The sequence below is a fragment of the Piliocolobus tephrosceles genome, chromosome 3 (genome assembly GCF_002776525.5).
Source record: "Piliocolobus tephrosceles isolate RC106 chromosome 3, ASM277652v3, whole genome shotgun sequence".
NCBI lineage: Eukaryota > Metazoa > Chordata > Mammalia > Primates > Cercopithecidae > Piliocolobus > Piliocolobus tephrosceles.
Window position 1 is genome coordinate 181,708,226 of NC_045436.1, and position 19,354 is coordinate 181,727,579.

The following is a 19,354-nucleotide window of genomic DNA, read 5'->3' on the forward strand; positions in this document are numbered from 1 at the left end:
CAAGCAGAGCTTCTCCATCACACAAGGAAATAGAGGAAATCAGCAATTCTGTAAGAGTGACGGGGTGTGAAGAACTACTGTGGCTGGCACAGGGGGACTTGAGGTCCGAGGCTGTCACTAGCTCTCTTGAGAGGCAAGCAAGGGAGACATGAGGTCCGAGAGAGAGGATCGTGGGGTTCTCCCGCTGAAGGGTTGGACCAACTGATGCTTTTGTGGCGGGAGGCAGAGGACTAAAGAGACCAGATGGATGAAAACAGGAGATTTATTTTAAGGTGCATACCAGCTCAGTGGATTCACATCCAAAAAGTTGAGCCTTGAACAAAGACTGAGCAAGATTTGTATAAGTAAACTTACAGAAGCAAAAACAAAGGCAGTTAATCATATAATCACAGGTCACATAATCTATAGCATAACTGATGACTTGGCATAACTTGTGGCCTTGCATAGCTGGTGGCCTTGTAGCTGCGATGAAAGAAAAAAACAAAAGCTGGCTAAATACAGATATTAGTCCATTTTTTTTTTTTTTAACTTCACCCCTGCTCCGGAAGGGGGGGTGTCTGGAGCCTATTCCTTTGGTTTTGACTTCTGGAACAGCGTTATCTTTTTTTTTTTTTTTTTTTTTGAGACGGAGTCTTGCTTTGTCGCCCGGGCTGGAGTGCTGTGGCCGGATCTCAGCTCACTGCAAGCTCCGCCTCCCGGATTTACGCCATTCTCCTGCCTCAGCCTCCCGAGTAGCTGGGACTGCAGGCGCCCGCCACCTCGCCCGGCTAGTTTTCTGTAGTTTTTTTTAGTAGAGACGGGGTTTCACGGTGTTAGCCAGGATGGTCTCGATCTCCTGACCTCGTGATCCGCCCACCTCGGCCTCCCAAAGTGCTGGGATTACAGGCGTGAGCCACCGCGCCCGGCCTTGGAACAGCGTTATCTTATAACTGTCTCTGAAGTGAACTTGCTAAGCAAAAGAAAACTTGTTGTGTTTTTCTTTTTAACCCCTGCCTTGCCACATTCTGGGCCTTGGCTTTTACTTTTCTTGGAGTGAATGAATGCAGTACTTATTATTTTTAAATTTCTGCCTCGCTTTAATAATGATAAAAGGCTGAATTTTTGCCAACTTGTCCATTTGTCACCATGTCGTGCTAAAGCACACTTGACACGCCATAAAGCCTCAGATCAAACCTCAAAACCAAACAGTTACGTTAAAAATAACATTGCCCTATAATCACTATGGGAAGGTTCTCACCTAGAGTAGTTCCCAGGCTGCTCTTCTTTGTCCCCCTTAAGACCATAAAGAGGCCGTTCTTTTTTGGTGAGACAGGTTGTCCAACACGAGCAGGACACTGCCTGCCCCATCCTGAAGCAACACTGTCACCGAGGTCACAGGACAAGGATACAGGGCAAGACTAAGAAGAGCAAAGCGCAGACTTCTCTCATCTGGACCAGGAGACACGAGCTCGGGACCTGGCCAAGGCAGCCTGACCACACTGCACAGACCCCGGCTCTGGCTCCGTGCAGATCTGGGATCCCCCAATGGGAGGTGTTGGGGCTCTCCAGGGAAATCGGGGTTCTCCGGGGATGTCAGGTTCCTTCAGGGGGGCCAGCCCCTGGATTCGGGGTTCTCCGGGGGCGGGTCGGGGGCGCCTGCCGCACACCCACCTTGACGCGCTTTCAGCAGCAGCGAGTTGGCCATGATGTTCTCGAGCTCCGTGTCCTGGCGCCGCCGCCGCCTCCGCCGGCGGATTCTGCGAGACCGATGAGACTGAGGAGGACGAGACTGAGAAGGCGGAACAGGAGGAGACGCCGCCGCCCCCGCGCATACCTCTCCGGGCGTCACCCACTCCTCGAGCCCCGGACACGATCCCGGGGGGCTGCCCCGCCGCCGCCGCCAACACCACGGCCACCAGGGGCGCCTCCGCCAGCCCTCACCAGCAGGGGAGCGGTCGGGGCGAGGGGAGGGGGCAACCCGACCGCGGCGGGTCCCAGCTGTCACCGTTGCCGCGCTATCGTCCCGGTTCTTCTCGGCCCCATCACCCTCGCCTCGCGCGCGCAGCTCCCTCCTCAGTGCCTGGTCCCCGGGCAGCCCCGAGTCAATGCCGTGGCCCACTTCGGACAGGGGCTCACTGGCAGGGGTGCCGCCGCCGCCGCCCGCGACCCGCACCCGGGCAGGCTGGGCGCTAACGGTTTAGCTAAAGAGGCAGCGTCCCTCGCCGCCGCGCCCGGGCACTACAGCTCCCAGAAGGCCCTGCGCCAAGAGTACACGGCTGGCCGCGGCCCGTGGCCTGCTGGGAGTGGTAGTCGCTAAGCCTGTCGGCGAGTGAGCCGAACAGAAGCCTGCGGCCGCGGTGTTTACCTCTCGCGAGCTCGGAGGTGATGCGCTGTTCTCGCGAGATGAGGCCGGGAGGCGGTTCCGCTACCCGGCACGTGTCTCGGGGTGGTGCGGGCCGCGTCTCTCTTCGGGTCTCGGCGCCTTGGGCGCAGCGGAACGCGCGCCATGGGGAAGGCCAAGAAGGTCGGGGCGCGAAGGAAGATCTCCGGGGCGCCGGCAGGAGCGCGAGGGGGCACGGCGAAAGCCAACTCCAATCCATTCGAGGTGAAAGTCAACAGGCAGAAGTTCCAGATCCTGGGCCGGAAGACGCGCCACGACGTGGGGCTGCCCGGGGTGTCTCGCGCGCGGGCCCTCAGGAAGGTAAGCGGGGGGCGCAGGGGGAGCCGGACGGCAGGATCTGGGCCCCATGCTGCTCTCGGACCGGCTGCGTCCTTCTCGGTGCATCGGTTTCCTCGTTGAGCGGCGGAGGCCGTGACTTTATAGTCACGGGACTGACTTTATGGTCCGAAAGCCTCTGCTGTTCTCTGAGCTGGAGTGACCTGGAAACTATTGCCCTCCTGAAGACCCTGCATTCGTATTATTTCGGTGACTCTTCCAACCGGGTCAGGAGGAGTCGGTCACTTCGGGCGGCGCCCTGGACAGCTGCTTGTTAACCCTTCCGCGTTTACTTTGAGCTCCTCCGGTTTAGGGACGGCGGGTAGGGGCTGTGTGGGATGCTCCGTTTGATGTTTGATCGGCTCTCCCCTGAAGCGCGTGACCTTGTTCCTTGGGAAGTAACTCTGTGGAAACTCACTGCTTCCTAGTTTTTTTAATATAATTTTTTTTTTTTTTAATTTTCACTGAGGAACATACATTAGTAGGTTGGTGAAAAAATTGAGGCACAGAAAGGACAAGTGAATTTCCTAAGGTCACACAACTGGTAAGGGCTGGGCATGCATTCACATTTCAATGTCTATAGAGCCTTCTTGCTACCCCGAGCGCTTCTGTTTGACCTGGCTTCTAGGTTCTGGGAGATAAAGGTAAATAAAACTTGCCCCTGCCTTCATGAGCTCCTGATCTCTATTCCATCACAGTGTGCAAGCTGGATGGTATTTAAATCAAATATCCTTACTGCACGAAGACGACAGTGTATAATAGGCAGGATAGACTTAAAGCTGACTTCGGAAAGAGTCCCACATTACACACCCCAATAGGCAGGGGTGGGGGAAAAAGGTAGTGTGGTCCCTAGAATAGACACATTTGTCTTCACCACTGAAGCCTCAGTTTTCTCATTTCTAAAGTAGAGATAATAATATACATCCTACCCCTTGTGGTGACTTATGAGAATTAAGTAAGATAGCACATAGAGCACATAGCAAGTGTTCTCTAAATACTGTTATTCTTAGCCTTCTTGGCTTGTTGTTCGAGCCCGGCACAGTCCGGCTGTTGTCCCTGCTTCGCCTCTTGCAACTCAGTTTGTCCGAAAAGTCTGCCTTACCTCCCAAAGTCTCTAAAGGGCCGGCCCGGTTCACCACCCAAGCTATGTAGCCCAAGTAGGACAGGTTGCTCAAACCTCTGGTATTGAGCAGATCCACCTCCCTGCTCTGTGCTGAAGGCCTGGGACGGGGGCGGGAATTGCTGCTCCTTTTTGGACCTCCAATGCTTGGCCCATGGTAGAAACAAATATTTGAAGAAATCAAAAGTGGAACCTGAGTGCCTTAGGAGATCACAGTCAGGAAAAAGGGTAACAGGAAAGTCCGAAAATTCTTCCTAGAGGGACTTACAGTCAAGTTTCGCAAAGGGAGTGAGCTGTTCATGGTCCCAGGGTGGGCAGAGGACACAGAGGCAAAGGCAGACTGTCCCCGTGTGGTGAGGGGTGGCGCTTGCAGCTGTCTGTGGGACAGCAGGTCGTCCAGTTGACTGTGAGCTTGATAACACCTGTAGGGGCATGTGAGGCCGGCGTAGGAGGCCTGGCTCTTTTCGTGTGGGCTGTTCCCTTAGAAGTAAGTGGGCTGTCTCAGTTGGCTTCTCCCCTCTGGTCGGTTGTAGCACTCTGAGGCACTCAAGTCTGGCAGGAAGAGGGCAGCCCCCAGGTGCCAGTCTCAGGACATTGCTTTATAGCTGTGCCTCAGTTTCCTTATTTCTGAAATAATTTATAAAATAAGTTATATGAATGTAGTTGTTAATCGGTAACTATGTTATTAATGTAGTTACTGGTCCCTTACAGTTGGTTAGGCCTTGTGCCAAGCGGTTTACATTTAATCCTCACCCTTATGAGGGGGAAGTACTGTTATTATCCCTATTTTATGCCATAAATTCCGCATGATGTCACAACATCTATATGGTTTAAGAAATACAGAGAATCAGAATAATGTAGAATAACTCATATTACGTATTTATAGCCTAAGGGCTGTTCTTCACTAAGATTTAGCCATAGAATCATATTCCAGATGATGAGAACTAATGTTTTTTAGAGGCCGAGATGGCTGATGCCTGCCCCATCTACCTCCTTCCTGCTAGAAGCCGGTGACACTCCCTCCCTCTGCAGGGACAGGCCTCGGAAGTCTTCTCGGGGTAGGCCGGGTTCAGTGGCTCGTGCCTGTAATCCTAGCACTTCGGGAGGCCAAGGCAGGCGGATTGCCTAAGCTCAGGAGTTTGAAACCAGCCTGGTCAACACCGTGAAACCCTGTCTACTAAAAATACAAAAAAATTAGCCGGGCGTGGCGGCATGCCCCTGTAATCACAGCTACTTGGGAGGCTGAGGCAGGAGAAATGCTTCAACCCAGGAGGCAGAGGTTGCAGTGAGCCAAGATTGCGCCACTGCACTCAAGCCTGGACGACACAGTGAGACTCCATCTACAAAAAAAATATATATATATATCAGTGTAGCATGTAAGCAGCCTCTGTCCATACAGACTTCATCAAGTAGTACAGGCCAGCACATGTAATGTGCTCCCATCTGATTGCCAGCTAGACCTTGTGATTTAAATAGTGAGATGTTTTACTTTTTCTTTTTTTTTTTTGAGACAGAGTCTCGCTGTTGCCCAGGCTAGAGTGCAGTGACGTGATCTCGGCTCACTGCAAGCTCCACCTCCCGGGTTCACACCATTCTCCTGCCTCAGCCTCCTGAGTAGCTGGGACTACAGGCACCCACCACCACGCCTGGCTAATTTTTTGTATTTTTAGTAGAGACAGGGTTTCACTGTGTTAGCCAGGATGGTCTCGATCTCCTGACCTCGTGATCCACCAGCCTCAGCCTCCCAAAGTGCTGGGATTACAGGTGTGAGCCACCATGCCCAGCCTGTTTTAAATTTTTACTCTGCAGATAAAGAATGGTGAAGGTGACCAGGCGTGGTGGCTCACACCTATAATCCCAGCACTTTGGAAGGCCGAGGCAGGCGGATCATCTGAGGTCAGGAGTTCAAGACCAGCCTGGCCAACGTGGTGAAACCCCGTCTCTACTAAAAAGTATAAAAATTAGCCAGGTGTGGTGGCAGGTACCTTAGTCCCAGCTACTTGGGAGGAAGAGGCAGGAGAATCGTTTGAACCTGGGAGGTGGAGGTTGCAGTGAGTCGAGATAAAGCCATTGCGCTCAAACCTGGGGGATAAGAGTGAGACTTCTCTTTAAAAGAAAAAAAAAAAAAAAAGAATGGTGAAGGTTCAGAGAGCTTAACCTGATCAGTACTGTGTATGGTTCACTGTCAGCACCTAGCAGGATCCCGCTCTGGAATGACTCCTAACAGAAGTGGAGAAAATGCAGCGACGGTGATGGAGCCCTCTGGTCCATCTGGAGACACTCGCTGTCTTTAGACTCTGGTTCAGGAAATTGTACCCAAGGTTTTTGTTTGTTTGTTTGTTTTTTTGAGACGGAGTCTCACTCTGTCGCCCAGGCTGGAGTGCAGTGGCGCAGTCTCAGCTCACTCTAAACTCCGCTTCCCGGGTTCACGCCATTCTCCTGCCTCAGCCTCCCGAGTAGCTGGGACTACAGGCGCCCGCCACCACGCCCGGCTAATTTTTTTGTATTTTTAGTAGAGACGGAGTTTCACCGTGTTAGCCAGGATGGTCTCGATCTCCTGACCTTGTGATCCGCCTGCCTCAGCCTCCCAGAGTGCTAGAATTACAGGCGTGAGCCACCGCTCCTGGCCCCAAAGGTGCTTCTGACAAACATTGTTTAGCACTGCCACGGTAGGAAGTTACTAGGGATTAATCATTCAGCATGTCTCAGTTGAAAGAAATTGGTTTTTGAAACATTCTTGAAGAAAACGACGAAAATTGCCTTTGGAAGTATTTATTGAACTAATGGATGGTTTCCTACTCATCAGGCAGCAGAGGGGTTTTTCATGCATTTTAAGTGTAATAATAGCACTTTCACATTTCAAAGTGAGATAAGAGAAATGGTTTTTTTACATTCTTTTCTCCTGTCCACATGATGAATACTGCGGTTGACCTCTCCAGATAGAATGTGCTGTAAATGGAAAGGAGGGCCAAGGTGTGCTTCTGTCCCTGCTGGAGCATCTTCTGCTCTTGCCCAGCTGCTTCTTAACCTCTTCCACTCCTTTCCTCCTCTTCCAGCTCCTGGTTTTGACCTTAAATGTGGGTTTCTTAGCCTTTAAGTTCATTTCCAACCCTGGGGAAGTGACCTATGTCTGGAGCAAAATCTGGCCTGTCCCCTCCTGAAACAGAACTTGGAACCAGAGTGGCAGTGACCAAGTCACCACATTCTCCCTCCGTCCTGCCCCACGCTCACGTTCTTTTTTTTTTTTTTTTTTTGAGACGGAGTCTGGCTCTGTTGCCCAGGCTGGAGTGCAGTGGCCGGATCTCAGCTCACTGCAAGCTCCGCCTCCCTGGTTTACACCATTCTCCTGCCTCAGCCTCCCGAGTAGCTGGGAGTACAGGTGCCCGCCACCTCGCCTGGCTAGTTTTTTGTGTATTTTTTAGTAGAGACGGGGTTTCACCGTGTTAGCCAGGATGGTCTCGATCTCCTGACCTCATGATCCACCCGTCTCAGCCTCCCAAATGCTGGGATTACAGGCTTGAGCCACCGCGCCCGGCCGCTCACATTCTTTCAAAGTGACTTCACAAATTAGAGGAATCCCTGCAGAAGAAAAGGAACACTTAAGTCTGGGGTTAGATCAGAGGTGTGGAGTGTCTGCCGAGGCACCAGTTTGTGGTGGGTTTGTAAAACCACTGAATTGGATCATTCCAAGGGCCTTCCACTGCGTCAAGATTTTGCCTTGGTGCCATTTCCTTTCGGAATTGCCGTGTAAACACCAGTGTAATGGCAGTTCCTTAGCAAATAGAAGTTCTGCAGCAGAAAAGAGTTTGCAATGTGGCCATCTCGGGCTGCAGAGGCCACTCATTCCTCACTCACCTCTGTCCTCTCCCTGCTTTAGGGAATTCAACCTCCAGGACAGCCAACTTTTAATACTATTAAACTTGTTCTTTTTTTGTTGCTGCTGGGTGATTTGTTTTTCTAAGACCAGCCGAGCGAGCGCAAAAGAACCAGCGGGTAGGCAAGTGTAGGAGCAAAACTGAAAGTTTATTTTTGGTAACTTAAGGTTTGGGGAAGAGGTCTGTCGGCCTCCGGCAAAGAAGGCCGGCAGAGTCCCCGGGTGGGGCTCCTGCAGTCCCGACATCCTGACAGGAGTGGGGCTGGGAAGTCCGCGTGGGACCCTGGCCGAGAGCGGCTTTTCTAGAAGTGGGAGGGCAATAGGCGGGGCACGGGCGTGTGTGTGTGGGGGGGGGTAGCGTTCCGCAGGTGCGACCAGGTAAATCTTGGTCGCTTCGGATTGACGTCACCTGGCGCATGCCCAGTTGATCTGCACCTTTCCGGCCGCCGGCTGCATTTTCGCGCGCACAGGAAAAGTTAATGATGAAGAACCCGGAAGTGCGCCATCCTGCCTCCGTTCGTCCAAACACTGGGAAAATAACCGAATTATTTGATATTGCTCTTTCTATGTAAAATATTGCTTCTCTTGGTTTTCCAAAGGTGAAGCCCCTAAACTATGACCTCGCTAACTTGTTTATGGCCTTGTGTCTAGTGTGAACCCACAACTGTACATTTCTTAGGAGGATCTCTGATGGGAAATAGTACCCTCCTCTGAAGGGGTGGCCTGCCCCTCCACACCTGTGGGTGTTTCTCGTTAGGTGGAACGAGAGACTTGAGAAAAGAAATAAGACACAAAGTATAGAGAAAGAAAAGCGGGGCCTAGGGGACCGGCGCTCAGCTTACAGAGGACCCACGCTGGCCCCGGTCTCTGAGTTTCCTTAGTATTTATTGATAATTATCTTCACCATCAAAAAGATAAGGGAGTGGCTGGACAATAGGATCGTCGTAGGGAGGAAATCAGCAGTAAGACATATGAACAAAAATCCCTGTGACATGAGTAAGTTTAAAGGAAAATGCTGTGCCTTGAGATGCATATGCGAACATCTCCATAAACCTTTTAGCAGCATTGCTCCAGCAAGCCCCACCTTATTCCTAAAGGCGGTTTTCTCCTTGCTCAGTAAACAAAGCATACAGTCGGGTTTTACACAGAGATGTTCCATTGCCCAGGGACGGCCAGGAGACAAATGCTTTTCTCTTACTTAAGATTAAGAGAATGGTGATGACCTTTAACCAGCAAGCAGCCTTTAGGCACTTGTTTAACAAAGCACATCCTGCACAGCTCAATATCCATTAAGCCTTGAGTCACCAGAGCACATGTCTCTTGCAAGGACAAGGTTGGGGGTAGGGTCACAGATTAACAGCATCTCAAATACAGAGCAAAATGGAGTCTCTTGTGTCCATTTCTTTCTGTATAGACATAGTAACAGGCTGATCTCTCTTTCTTTTCCCCACACTCCTCTATGATGGAAAGAGTCTAAACCCATTTCCACTTTTCCAAAAGATTCTGGCGAAAAGTGCACACATCCTTAAACCTTAAGGCAGCTGTTATGGCTGAGGGAGCCGCTCATGCCTTGAGCTTGGCTAGTGTGCTTTTGTTTACCCTTCCTTTTGGCACCGATAGACTCTAAAGAGGAAAAGAAAGTGATCGCCCCGTTATCACTGAGAGTTGTTTGCTCTTCTCAGAATTCTGTCACTAGTAGAGAAAGCCTGTCATGGATGAAAGCAGCTTGTGTGTGAACTTTGACATCACTGCATAGCCCTGAACTTTAAAGTATGCACTGTTCTGATGTCTCCTGTAGTGGAAATCACAAGAGTTTTTTGTGAGATTGTTTTCTGACCTGTTTTCCAGCGTACACAGACTTTACTGAAGGAGTACAAAGAAAGGGATAAGTCCAATGTATTCAGAGATAAACGCTTCGGAGAATACAACAGCAGCATGAGCCCCGAGGAGAAGATGATGAAGAGGTTTGCTCTGGAACAGCAGGTATGGGAAGAAACTGGAGGAGGGTTTTTGCTGTCCATTGCACAGGGAAGTCAAGCCCAAGGAGAAGGCTGGTTCTGCACGTTCTGCATGTTCCTGGGCACTTGGAAGGTCCAGGGGATAGCCCTTGATTCCTGTGCCTTATCTGGCTAGGCCAAAGGAGAAGCAGCTTCTTCTGCACATGTTAGCTGAATGGATAAATCCCTTAACTCTACTACATGGCAGCAATGTGCACAGGAGTTCTCAGCTGAGCTGCTGCCTTCAGCTCCATTGGGTGGAGGGCAAGTGGCCTGAGCAGCATTACTGGAGTGGAAACTGGGCCCTGGGCTTATTTAAAAATTGCCCTCCATGAGGCCGGGCGTGGTGGTTCACGCCTGTAATCCCAGCACTTTGGGAGGCTGAGGCAGGTCGATCACGAGGTCAGGAGATCGAGACCATCCTGGCCAACATGATGAAACCCCGTATCTACTAAAAATACAGAAATTAGCCAGGCATGGTGGCACATGCATATAATCCCAGCTACTCAGGAGGCTGAGGCAGGAGAATTGCTTGAACCCCGGGGAGTCAGAGGTTGCAGTGAGCCCAATTCACGCCACTGCACTCCAGCCTGGGGGACAGAGCGAGACTCCATCTCAAAAACAATAAAAAGAATTCCCCTCCATGAGTTCCGTTTCTGTCTGAATCATGAATCATTGCTTAGTTGACCCAGAATATTAAGGCTGCTTAGGATTCATTGTCATATTTCAAATATAATGGAAATATATATATATATATATTTTTTTTTTTTTTTTTTTTGCTGTGAAATGGAAGTGGTCATTTTAGGAAACCTTTTTTTTTTTTTTCTTCTATCAGCGACATCATGAGAAAAAAAGCATCTACAATCTAAATGAAGATGAAGAATTGACTCATTATGGCCAGTCTTTGGCAGACATCGAGAAGCATAATGACGTTGTGGACAGTGACAGCGATGCTGAGGATCGAGGAGCGTTGTCTGGTGAGGCTGGGGTGCCCTGCTCGGGCCTGTGGGCGTGGAGCCAGGGAGAGTCCGTTCCTTGTTGGACCTTCTGCTCTTAGAGACTAGAGAAAGTTATTGCGTGAAGGTTTTACATCACAGTAACCTCTCCACAAGTTTCGCAGGTGACAGTTGTTTTTTTTTTTTTTAAGATAAAAAAGCTGTGGGGAGAACCCACGTCACTGACTCCAGGTGGCTCACTGAATGCACTACTTTGCTCACCCTACTTTATCAATCCCAGCCTAATATTTGTACCAGTGGTATCGATGGAGTTCCTTTAGCCTGTACCTACTGTGGAATTACGGCAGTTTGAGGAAAATCATATTGAGCCTCGTATCTGAGGATAACAACATGAAACAGATAAAATTTGGCCTTAAATAATGTTAACAGAGTCTTAAGATTCAGTTCAGGACTGTCTTGAGCCCTGTGTATAAGGTTGCAGTCATGACATCAATTACTTGACATTTCTTGTAAGTTAGAGTAGGTCCCATTTTCCGGTGTCTTCAGAACAAAGGTGTACAAATCTAAAACTGACTCTAAAAGCTGTGTCTTGTTAGTGTGTGAAAGTTAAGGCATTAAAGCCTGGGGCTGCCTTCTGATATTTGGCTAATCCAAGGGGCAAAAGGCTTAGGAGTTAGGGCAGCAAACACGTGGTGCAGAACCTGCCATCTGCAGCACACCGGGAGGAGACCCCGCCACTGCGCTGCTTCACAGGCGTGAAGAGCATGGCCAGTTATTTTAACCTCTGTGCCTTGCTCTTTGCTCTTTTCATTGTTCAAGACTTCTTGTGGACCCTTAGCTGTAAAACGTGTTCCCTGGGGAGATCCTAATTCCCTGAGAGTGGAGGTAACTGCCTTGGTGTGAGTTGGGTGAGTGGCATTCACCTTATTGCCAGAAGGCTCCGTGGCGCGCCGCGGACTAGAGAAGGCGCCGTGGTGCGCCCATGACTGGAGGAGGCGCCGTGGTGCGCCGCTGACTAGAGGAGAAGTAGGACTCAGTTTCTCCCAGTAACAGGTCCTGGGAATTCAGCTATTCATTCCTGATTTCCTGTCCTTTGATTTTGATTATGAGGTCACCAAAACCCAGGTAATTTTTATAAAAGAAAAGCCTCTTACATGTGAAAATAAATACACTGAATTTGTCATGAGGAGACAAATTCTGTTTTGTTCAACTGTCACATGATCTGTTCTCTTAGATTAGGAGAATTTCATCATAAAAACCACCCCTTGAGCACTTTACCGCTGCAGAAGCTGAGACTAAGGACAAGAGTTGGTGGTACTTGCTCAGGCTTTGTAGCCAGAGGGGGCGGGGCTTCAAATCCCAGGTAGCCTGACTCCTAAATTGTAGCTGCTGTGTGCTGTTTTACACTGAATACAGACATTTCACCTACTGTAAAATATACTGTTTGGACTTCCAAATAAATAGATACATAAAAAAATCTTTCTAACCAAATCCTAATACAAACTCATTAAGGGAGGATTTTCTTTTTTTCTTTTTAATAATCCTTTTCTGAGTCTTTTATATAATTAATACAAGCTTATTAGTTGGCATTTTGCTCATCTTTTAAGAAACTATTATGATGGTACATATATAACGTGGAATAGTATGCAGCCATAAAAAAGAATGAGATCATGTCTTTTGTGGCAACGTGAATGGAACTGGAGGCCATCCATCATCCTTAGCAAACTAACTCAGGAACAGAAAACCAAATACCACACTTTCTCACTTGTAAGTGGGAGCTAAATGATGAGAACTCTTGAACACAAAGAAGGAAACAGCAGGCATGGGGATCTAGAGAGGGAGGGAAAGGAGCAGAAAAGCTCACCGTTGGACTTAGTACCTGGGTGATGAAATGATCTGTACAACAAACCCCCATGACACGAGTTTACCTGTGTAACAAACCATATGTACCCCCAAACCTAAAATAAAAGTCAAAAAAAAAAGAAAAGAAAATAGCGTGATCGACCTTGGATTACTAGGGTACTAAATAGTGTTTTCTGATATGCTTGGTTTTCCAGGAAGGAAATCATTAGTTTCTGGAAATCAGGAATCATTCATTCATTCACTTACTAATACTGGTTTATGTGCCAGGCACTGTTCTCGGTTCCAGAGAAATGGCAGTGTCAAAACAGAAAGTTGTGCCCTCCTTCAGCTCACATTTTATGGGGAGACCCAAACATTAAACAAATATGTCACCAAAGTCTGATCAAAGGTGGAAGTGCTGTGGAGGAAAAAGCAGGAAAGGGCAGCACGTGCCATTGAGGCGTCTTGTTCAGCCTCACTGGGGGGTGGTAGCATGACCGTGGCTCACTACAGCCTTGGCTTCCGGGGCTTAAGCAATCCTCCCATCTCAGCCTCCAGACTAGCTGGGACTACAGGTGTGCGCTACCATGCCTGACCAAGATTTTGGCTTTTACTTGAGAAAAGGAGTCGGCCAAGGAATCGCATAGTGTGACAAGACAAGGCCAATGGGATTTCCCAGCAAACTGGATACAGGTGTGGGAGACAGGTATCAAGAACGACTCCAAGGGTGTGTGGCCTAAGCACCTGGGAAGATAGAATTGCCATTTGTTGCGATGAGAAGACTGTGGGATAGATCGGTCTGGGGGGAGTTTGAAATGCCTGCTAGACATCCATGGTGCAGTGCTGGAGGTGCAGTCAGGTTCAGGGAGAATGCAGGCTGAAGACAGGAACTGGGTGCTGTCAGCACAGAGACTGAATGAGGCTGCCAAGGGAATACGAGTAGTTAGAGGACAGACAGCAGGAACTGCGACCTGAAGAGTTGGAGAAGAGGAGACAGTGAGGCCCTGGCAGCAGGGTTGGGCTAGAAGCCAAGAAGAGAAAGCTTCTCTAGAAGGAGTGGTGAATGTGTTGAGCACTGCTGGTAGTGAGAGGAAGACTGAGAACTGACCCATCACTCAGGCAAGACGGCATTTCAGAGGAGACGCGGGGGAGAGTCAGAGAGGGATGAAGAGAAAGGAGAGAGAGGGGGTTGAGAAGGGAGTGGAGGTGGGGAGCCCAGGCAGGCACCAGGCTAGGGCCCTGCTGGTCAGGGAGCTGCTGGCATGCTGGAGAAACCATCTTCACATTTGTTTCTGTTATGATGTGGGCCTTTGGATGTATCATTTCCCATCTGAGCCTCTTTTTTTCATATGAGAAATTGGATTTTTAAAGGTTTCTTTTATTCCAAATGTGATGTTTCCTACAATGTTTAATTTCTCTTCTGCCCTAGTGAGTAGGGCAGACTGAAGATCGGTGGCCCTGGTAGATGATTCCTGCTCCTGCTCTTAGCTCAGGGCTTTGGAGTCTCCAGGCCCTGCCCAGGGAGCTGGGAGGGACACAGACTGTGCCACTGATCCCAGGCGACGCCCCCACCAAGACCCTGGAGCCAGCTTGCTCTGGGCTTGCCAGTCTTCACTAGAACCAGCACAATCAAAAATAGGTGCTCGGTGTTTCCAGCCACTTGGGTTATAGCCAGTTGGTTGTGTAATGGGTCTGGGTTTTCTCAGAGTGGCTTACCTTGGGTATTTCTCAAGTGCCATTGTGCCTGTGGTCTCAGGCCAGGCTGTTGCGTGTGAGCATTTTTTTTCTCAAATATGGAATTTTCCAGAGCACTGTGGGGGGAGCGCTGGCAGAGTGCTAAGGAAACGCTTCCCACGCCGGGACTGGGCTTCACTGGGGTTTCTGCCTTTCGCCTCAGCTGAGCTGACTGCTGCCCACTTCGGAGGCGGCGGCGGGCTCCTTCACAAGAAGACTCAACAGGAAGGCGAGGAGCAGGGGAAACCCAAGTCTCGGAAGGAGCTGATTGAAGAGCTCATTGCCAAGTCAAAACAAGAGAAGGTGGGTTAGCGAGTGTTGTTGACCATCTTCTCCGTGGTAAGACAGGCTCACCAAGATGTGTTCGAGCTTTTTTTCCCCTGTACGTTTTTAGGCTGTGTTTAATATTTTATATGAGTTTAATAAAAGCATTTATGGTGAATAGGAATTTTAAAAATCACATAAAGCATAGACCTCTGACAGGTTTTGGTTCTTTTGCCTTTTTTTGGTTTAAATTTTGTTTTATTTTGAGATGTGGTCTCTGTTGCCCGGGTGGAGTACAGTGGCACAATCAAAGCTCACTGTAGCCTCAAACTCCTGCGCTCAAGGATCAAGTGATCCGCCCACCTCAGCTCCCCAAGTAGCTAGGGGGCACCACCATGCCCAGCTAATGTTTTATGTTTTGTAGAGATGGGGATCATGCTGTGTCGACCAGGCTGGTCTCAAACTCCTGGCCTCAAGCAGTCCTCCCACCTTGGCCTAGTTCGAAAGCACAGGGTGAGCCACCGCACCTGGCACGGATGGGTTTTTTGTTGTTGCTGGTTTTAATATCTGACGTGTACCCAAAAAATCACTTTTTATTCATTTGCCGTGAACTGCTCAGAGTATCTAAAATAATGGTTTATGGCAGGAAATGATTTCCGTCTGATGAGATTTTGTAGCTTTGCATTTAAAATACTAATTTCTCCTGGCCTCTTTTCTCTGTCGAAACGTTTGGTGCCGACTGAGTGGTCACTGTGTGTGTCCTTGGCGCTGACACTGGGCCTCTGGGTTGAAGTCCAATAGTAATGATATGTGGTGTGTGTCTGATTTTTTTTCCCCAGAGGGAGAGACAAGCTCAACGAGAAGATGCCCTCGAGCTCACAGAGAAGCTAGACCAAGACTGGAAAGAAATTCAGACTCTCCTGTCCCACAAAACTCCTAAGGCAGAGAACAGAGATAAAAAGGAGAAACCCAAGGTGGGAGCCAAGTGACTGAAACAAAGTCTTCACTTACTGAACCTGGCTGACTGACTTTGTCCAGAGAAAGGGCTGTTTCCTTCAGGACAAGTTTCTGTTGAGCATTGATATTGAAGTAGCCGCTATGTGTACTCTTGGGGTGGAATTAGATTCAGTTACTTGAGTCTCTATTCCAAGTGAATTCAACTGAAGAAAGGGGTGTTTCTGGATGGAAGAAGTACTTCAGGGTGGACACATCAGAACAGGTGTCTGAACTTCCCTGTGGTGCGTTTGTCTGTTGATACATAATACATACACTTAATATACGTTTACTTACTTTTTCCTCTATAAACAATGCTTGTTTCCTACTGCATTCTCTTTAGTCTAAAGTGTTGGAAAATGCTGCATTTGTTTAAGAAACTGGGTTCTCAGAGAAATCTAGATTTTGGCAGATTAGTGTCGTGTGGTCATGTGTACATCTTTGTGAGTCACCCTTGCTGTTACTGTTACTTTACTTAATTTCCCATGTTTAGGGCGTAATGCCTGGATAAGTAGTGTTTTTGTTGTTGTTTGAGACTGAGTCTCGCTGTGTCTCCCAGGCTGGAGTGTAGTGGTGCAATCTTGGCTCACTGCAACCTCCACCTCCCGGGTTCAAGCGATTCTCTTGCCTCAGCCTCCCAAAGTGCTGAGATTATAGGCGTGAGCCACTGCGCCCAACCTGTTTTTGTTAAAGCAGATGTATTCTGAGAAGAGTTTTTCTAGGGGTAAACAAATTCTTTGTGACCAAATATCCACTCATTTTGCAATCCTCAAGGCTGATTAGAACAGTTTTCTCTCTCGAAGAAAAGATGTAGATGTGGCTTAACTACTTCAATAATATTATCCAGCCATTACTAGAATCCAGCCATTACTAGAATGTGCTTTTCTTTTTGTAAAATAAGAAATATATGTATTTTTAAAATGAAAAATTTCTTCTTTCTTCCTTAGCCCGATGCATATGACATGATGGTTCGTGAGCTTGGCTTTGAAATGAAGGCACAGCCCTCTAACCGGATGAAGACGGAGGCGGAATTGGCAAAGGAAGAGCAGGAGCGCCTCAAGAAGCTGGAGGTAGGGTGGCAGCGCCCCAGGAGCAGGGCTGTGCTGCTGTCCGTCCACAGCCCCTTCTGCTCCATTTTGCACAACGGGCTGAAGAGAGTACTCTGTTTGATCAGTGGAATATTTTAGTCCATTTAAAATTTATATTTATTCATGATTACTTTTTTTTTTTCCTTTTTTTGAGACGGAGTTTCACTCTGTCCCCCAAGCTGGAGTGCAGTGGCGCAATCTCGGCTCACTGCAAGCTCCGCCTCCCGGGTTCACGCCATTCTTCTGCCTCAGCCTCCTGAGTTGCTGGGACCACAGGCACCCACCACCACACCTGGCTAATTTTTTTATATTTTTAGTGGAGACGGGGTTTCACCATGTTAGCCAGGAAGGTCTCAATCTCCTGAACTCGTAATCTGCCCGCCTTGGCCTCTCAAAGTGCTGGGATTACAGGCGTGAGCCACTGCACCCGACATGAATAACTTTATTTCTGATCATAAAAGCAAGAACAAAATAAAATGCAAATAATACCCAAGGACAGCAAATTAAAAGTGGACATTTTATTTATTTTTTTTGAGACGGAGTTTCACTCTGTTGCTGAGGCTGGAGTGCAGTAGTAGCGTGATCTTGGCTCACTACAGCCTCCGCCTCCCAGGTTCAAGCAATTGTCCTACCTCAGCCTCCTGAGTACCTGGCATTACAGCTGCCCCCACCATGCCCAGCTAATTTTTGTATTTTTAGTAGAGCTGGGATTTCACTATGTTGGCCAGGCTGGTCTCAAACTCCTGACCTCAAGCGATCCACCCATCTTGACCTCACAAAGTGCTGAGATTACAGGCATGAGCCACTGCCACTGTGCCCTGCCAAAAATGGACATTCCTTAATAATTACTCTATCCCAAAACATCTAATAACAATGTAATGAGTATATTATCTTGTAAGCTTTTTTTTAAATGCAGTTTTAAAAAATTCATTGCATTAAAACAAAAACGAAGTAAAGACACTTCTACAGCTGGCTGAGTTTTTCGTTTGTTTTTTGTTGTTGTTTGTTTTGTTTTCCAAGACAGAGTCCTGCTCTGTCACCCGGGCTGGAGTACAGTGGTACGATCTCGGCTCACTGCAACTTCTGCCTCCCAGGTTTAAGCAATTCTCCTGCCTCAGCCTCCCAAGTAGCTGGGATTACAGGCACCTGCCACCACACCCAGCTAATTTTTGTATTTTTAGTAGAGACAGGGTTTCACCATGTTGGCCAGGCTGGTCTTGAACTCCTGACCTCAGGGGATCCACCCGCCTTGGCCTCCCAAAGTTCTGAGATTACAGGCGTGAGCCACTGCACTCAACCTCATTTGTTTTTTTTTTAAACAAGGTCTGTATTGCCGTGACTGGAATGTAGTGGCACGATCACAGCTCACTGCAGCCTTGACCTCCCAGGCTCAGGCAGCCCTTCTGCTTCTGCCTTGCAGGTAGCTGGGACCACAGACTCACACCACTATGCCCAGCTAATTTTTTTTTTTTTTTTTGAGATGGAGTCTCACTCTGTCACCCAGCTAGACTACAGTGGCACAATCTTGGCTCACTGCAAACTCCACCTCCTGGGTTCAAGTGATTCTCCTGCCTCAGCCTCCTGAGTCGCTGGGATTACAGGCGCCCGCCACCATGCCCAGCTAATTTTTGTATTTTTAGTAGAGACAGGATTTTGCCGTGTTGGCCAGGTGGTCTTGAACTCCTGACCTCAGGTGATCCCCTTACCTCAGCTTCCCAAAGTGCTAGGATTACAGGTGTGAGCCACTGCGCCTGGCCCCAGCTAATTTTAAAAAATTGTGTGTATACATGAGCATCTCCTTATGTTGCCTCGGCTGTTCTCAAACTCCTGGGCTCAGCTGATCCTCCCACCACGGCCTCCCACCTGGCTCAGCTGGCTGTTTTGACGTAACCATATCACTAGCTTCTTTCCATGTCGGTGTGTGGTCAAACAGTGGAGGCCCTGGAGCTGCTTGCTCTTGGTGTCCTGGCTCCTCTTCTCTCGGTGCGGCGGGTGATGAGTTCCAGTCGGGGTTGGCCAGCAGAATTTTGCTATGAAGACCTCAGAATAATAGGCTTGCCTGGTGACTGGAGAGTATTGGCCACAAAGTTTGAACAGTTGATTTTGTTCAATGAGGAACGTACTGCTTAGCAAGTATTTGCATGCCTGATTGAAAACTGCAGGCAGAAAGCAAGCTGGATGCACCAGGCTCACAGCTGGGAGGACCGTAGGCCCAGCCCGCTGCCCAGGGCAGGACTGCATGTCTCCTCAGCAAGTGTGGAGGAGTGTGCTCTAAGCCATCTCACTTCTTCCTGCTCAGGCTGAGAGACTTCGAAGAATGCTTGGAAAGGATGAGGATGAAAATGTGAAGAAACCAAAACATATATCAGCAGATGATCTGAATGATGGCTTCATGCTAGATAAAGATGACAGGCGTTTGCTTTCCTACAAAGTAAGATATTTGCCTTCATTTTCTCTCTTTTTTTTTCTAATTTAAAAACATTTTTTGGTATTCATTTTAGGAATTTATTATAGTTGGGGATTTTAAATCTTTTTTTTTTTTAATTTTAAATCTTTTTAACCAGTTTCTCTAAAGTTCTTTATCTGGGTGTTCATGGTATATCAAATATCAAAACTTTAGAGAGGAGACTTTAACAATAGTGTGTGCATTCGCTTGCTCATGCTCTGTCTCTCTCTCTCAAAGGAATACAGATAAAACTGATGACTGGGTTGACATCAACTACCTCTGTTAATAATGGCATGATTCTGTCTCCATGACCTCAGCGTACTATCGAGGGAGCTAACTCAAGCT

The 19,354-nt window shown here is 48.5% G+C and overlaps 2 protein-coding genes across 5 annotated transcripts in view; one reads left to right on the forward strand and one right to left on the reverse strand.

Moving 5' to 3' along the window:
• GRK4 (G protein-coupled receptor kinase 4) overlaps positions 1 to 2,221 on the reverse strand; it is a 74,870-nt gene extending 72,649 nt beyond the window's left edge. For 2 of the 4 annotated variants that reach the window (XM_023206821.2, XM_023206819.2), the window contains exon 1: positions 1,651 to 2,221. Coding sequence is in view for 3 of the 4 variants with exons in the window: in XM_023206819.2 (XP_023062587.1) it covers positions 1,651 to 1,684 (34 nt within the window). In the remaining variant the exon portion in view is untranslated. The remainder of the gene's footprint in view (positions 1 to 1,650) is intronic. The other 2 variants (XM_031935375.1, XM_023206820.2) reach the window with 2 other exon arrangements.
• A 64-nt stretch (positions 2,222 to 2,285) lies between these two features.
• The window catches only part of NOP14 (NOP14 nucleolar protein), a 28,574-nt gene continuing 11,505 nt past the window's right edge, over positions 2,286 to 19,354 (forward strand). Inside the window, exons 1-7 of the mRNA XM_023206804.1 lie at positions 2,286 to 2,680; positions 9,538 to 9,672; positions 10,522 to 10,663; positions 14,382 to 14,521; positions 15,322 to 15,456; positions 16,423 to 16,545; positions 18,863 to 18,994. Coding sequence (XP_023062572.1) covers positions 2,486 to 2,680; positions 9,538 to 9,672; positions 10,522 to 10,663; positions 14,382 to 14,521; positions 15,322 to 15,456; positions 16,423 to 16,545; positions 18,863 to 18,994 — 1,002 coding nt within the window. The 5' untranslated portion in view covers positions 2,286 to 2,485. The remainder of the gene's footprint in view (positions 2,681 to 9,537; positions 9,673 to 10,521; positions 10,664 to 14,381; positions 14,522 to 15,321; positions 15,457 to 16,422; positions 16,546 to 18,862; positions 18,995 to 19,354) is intronic.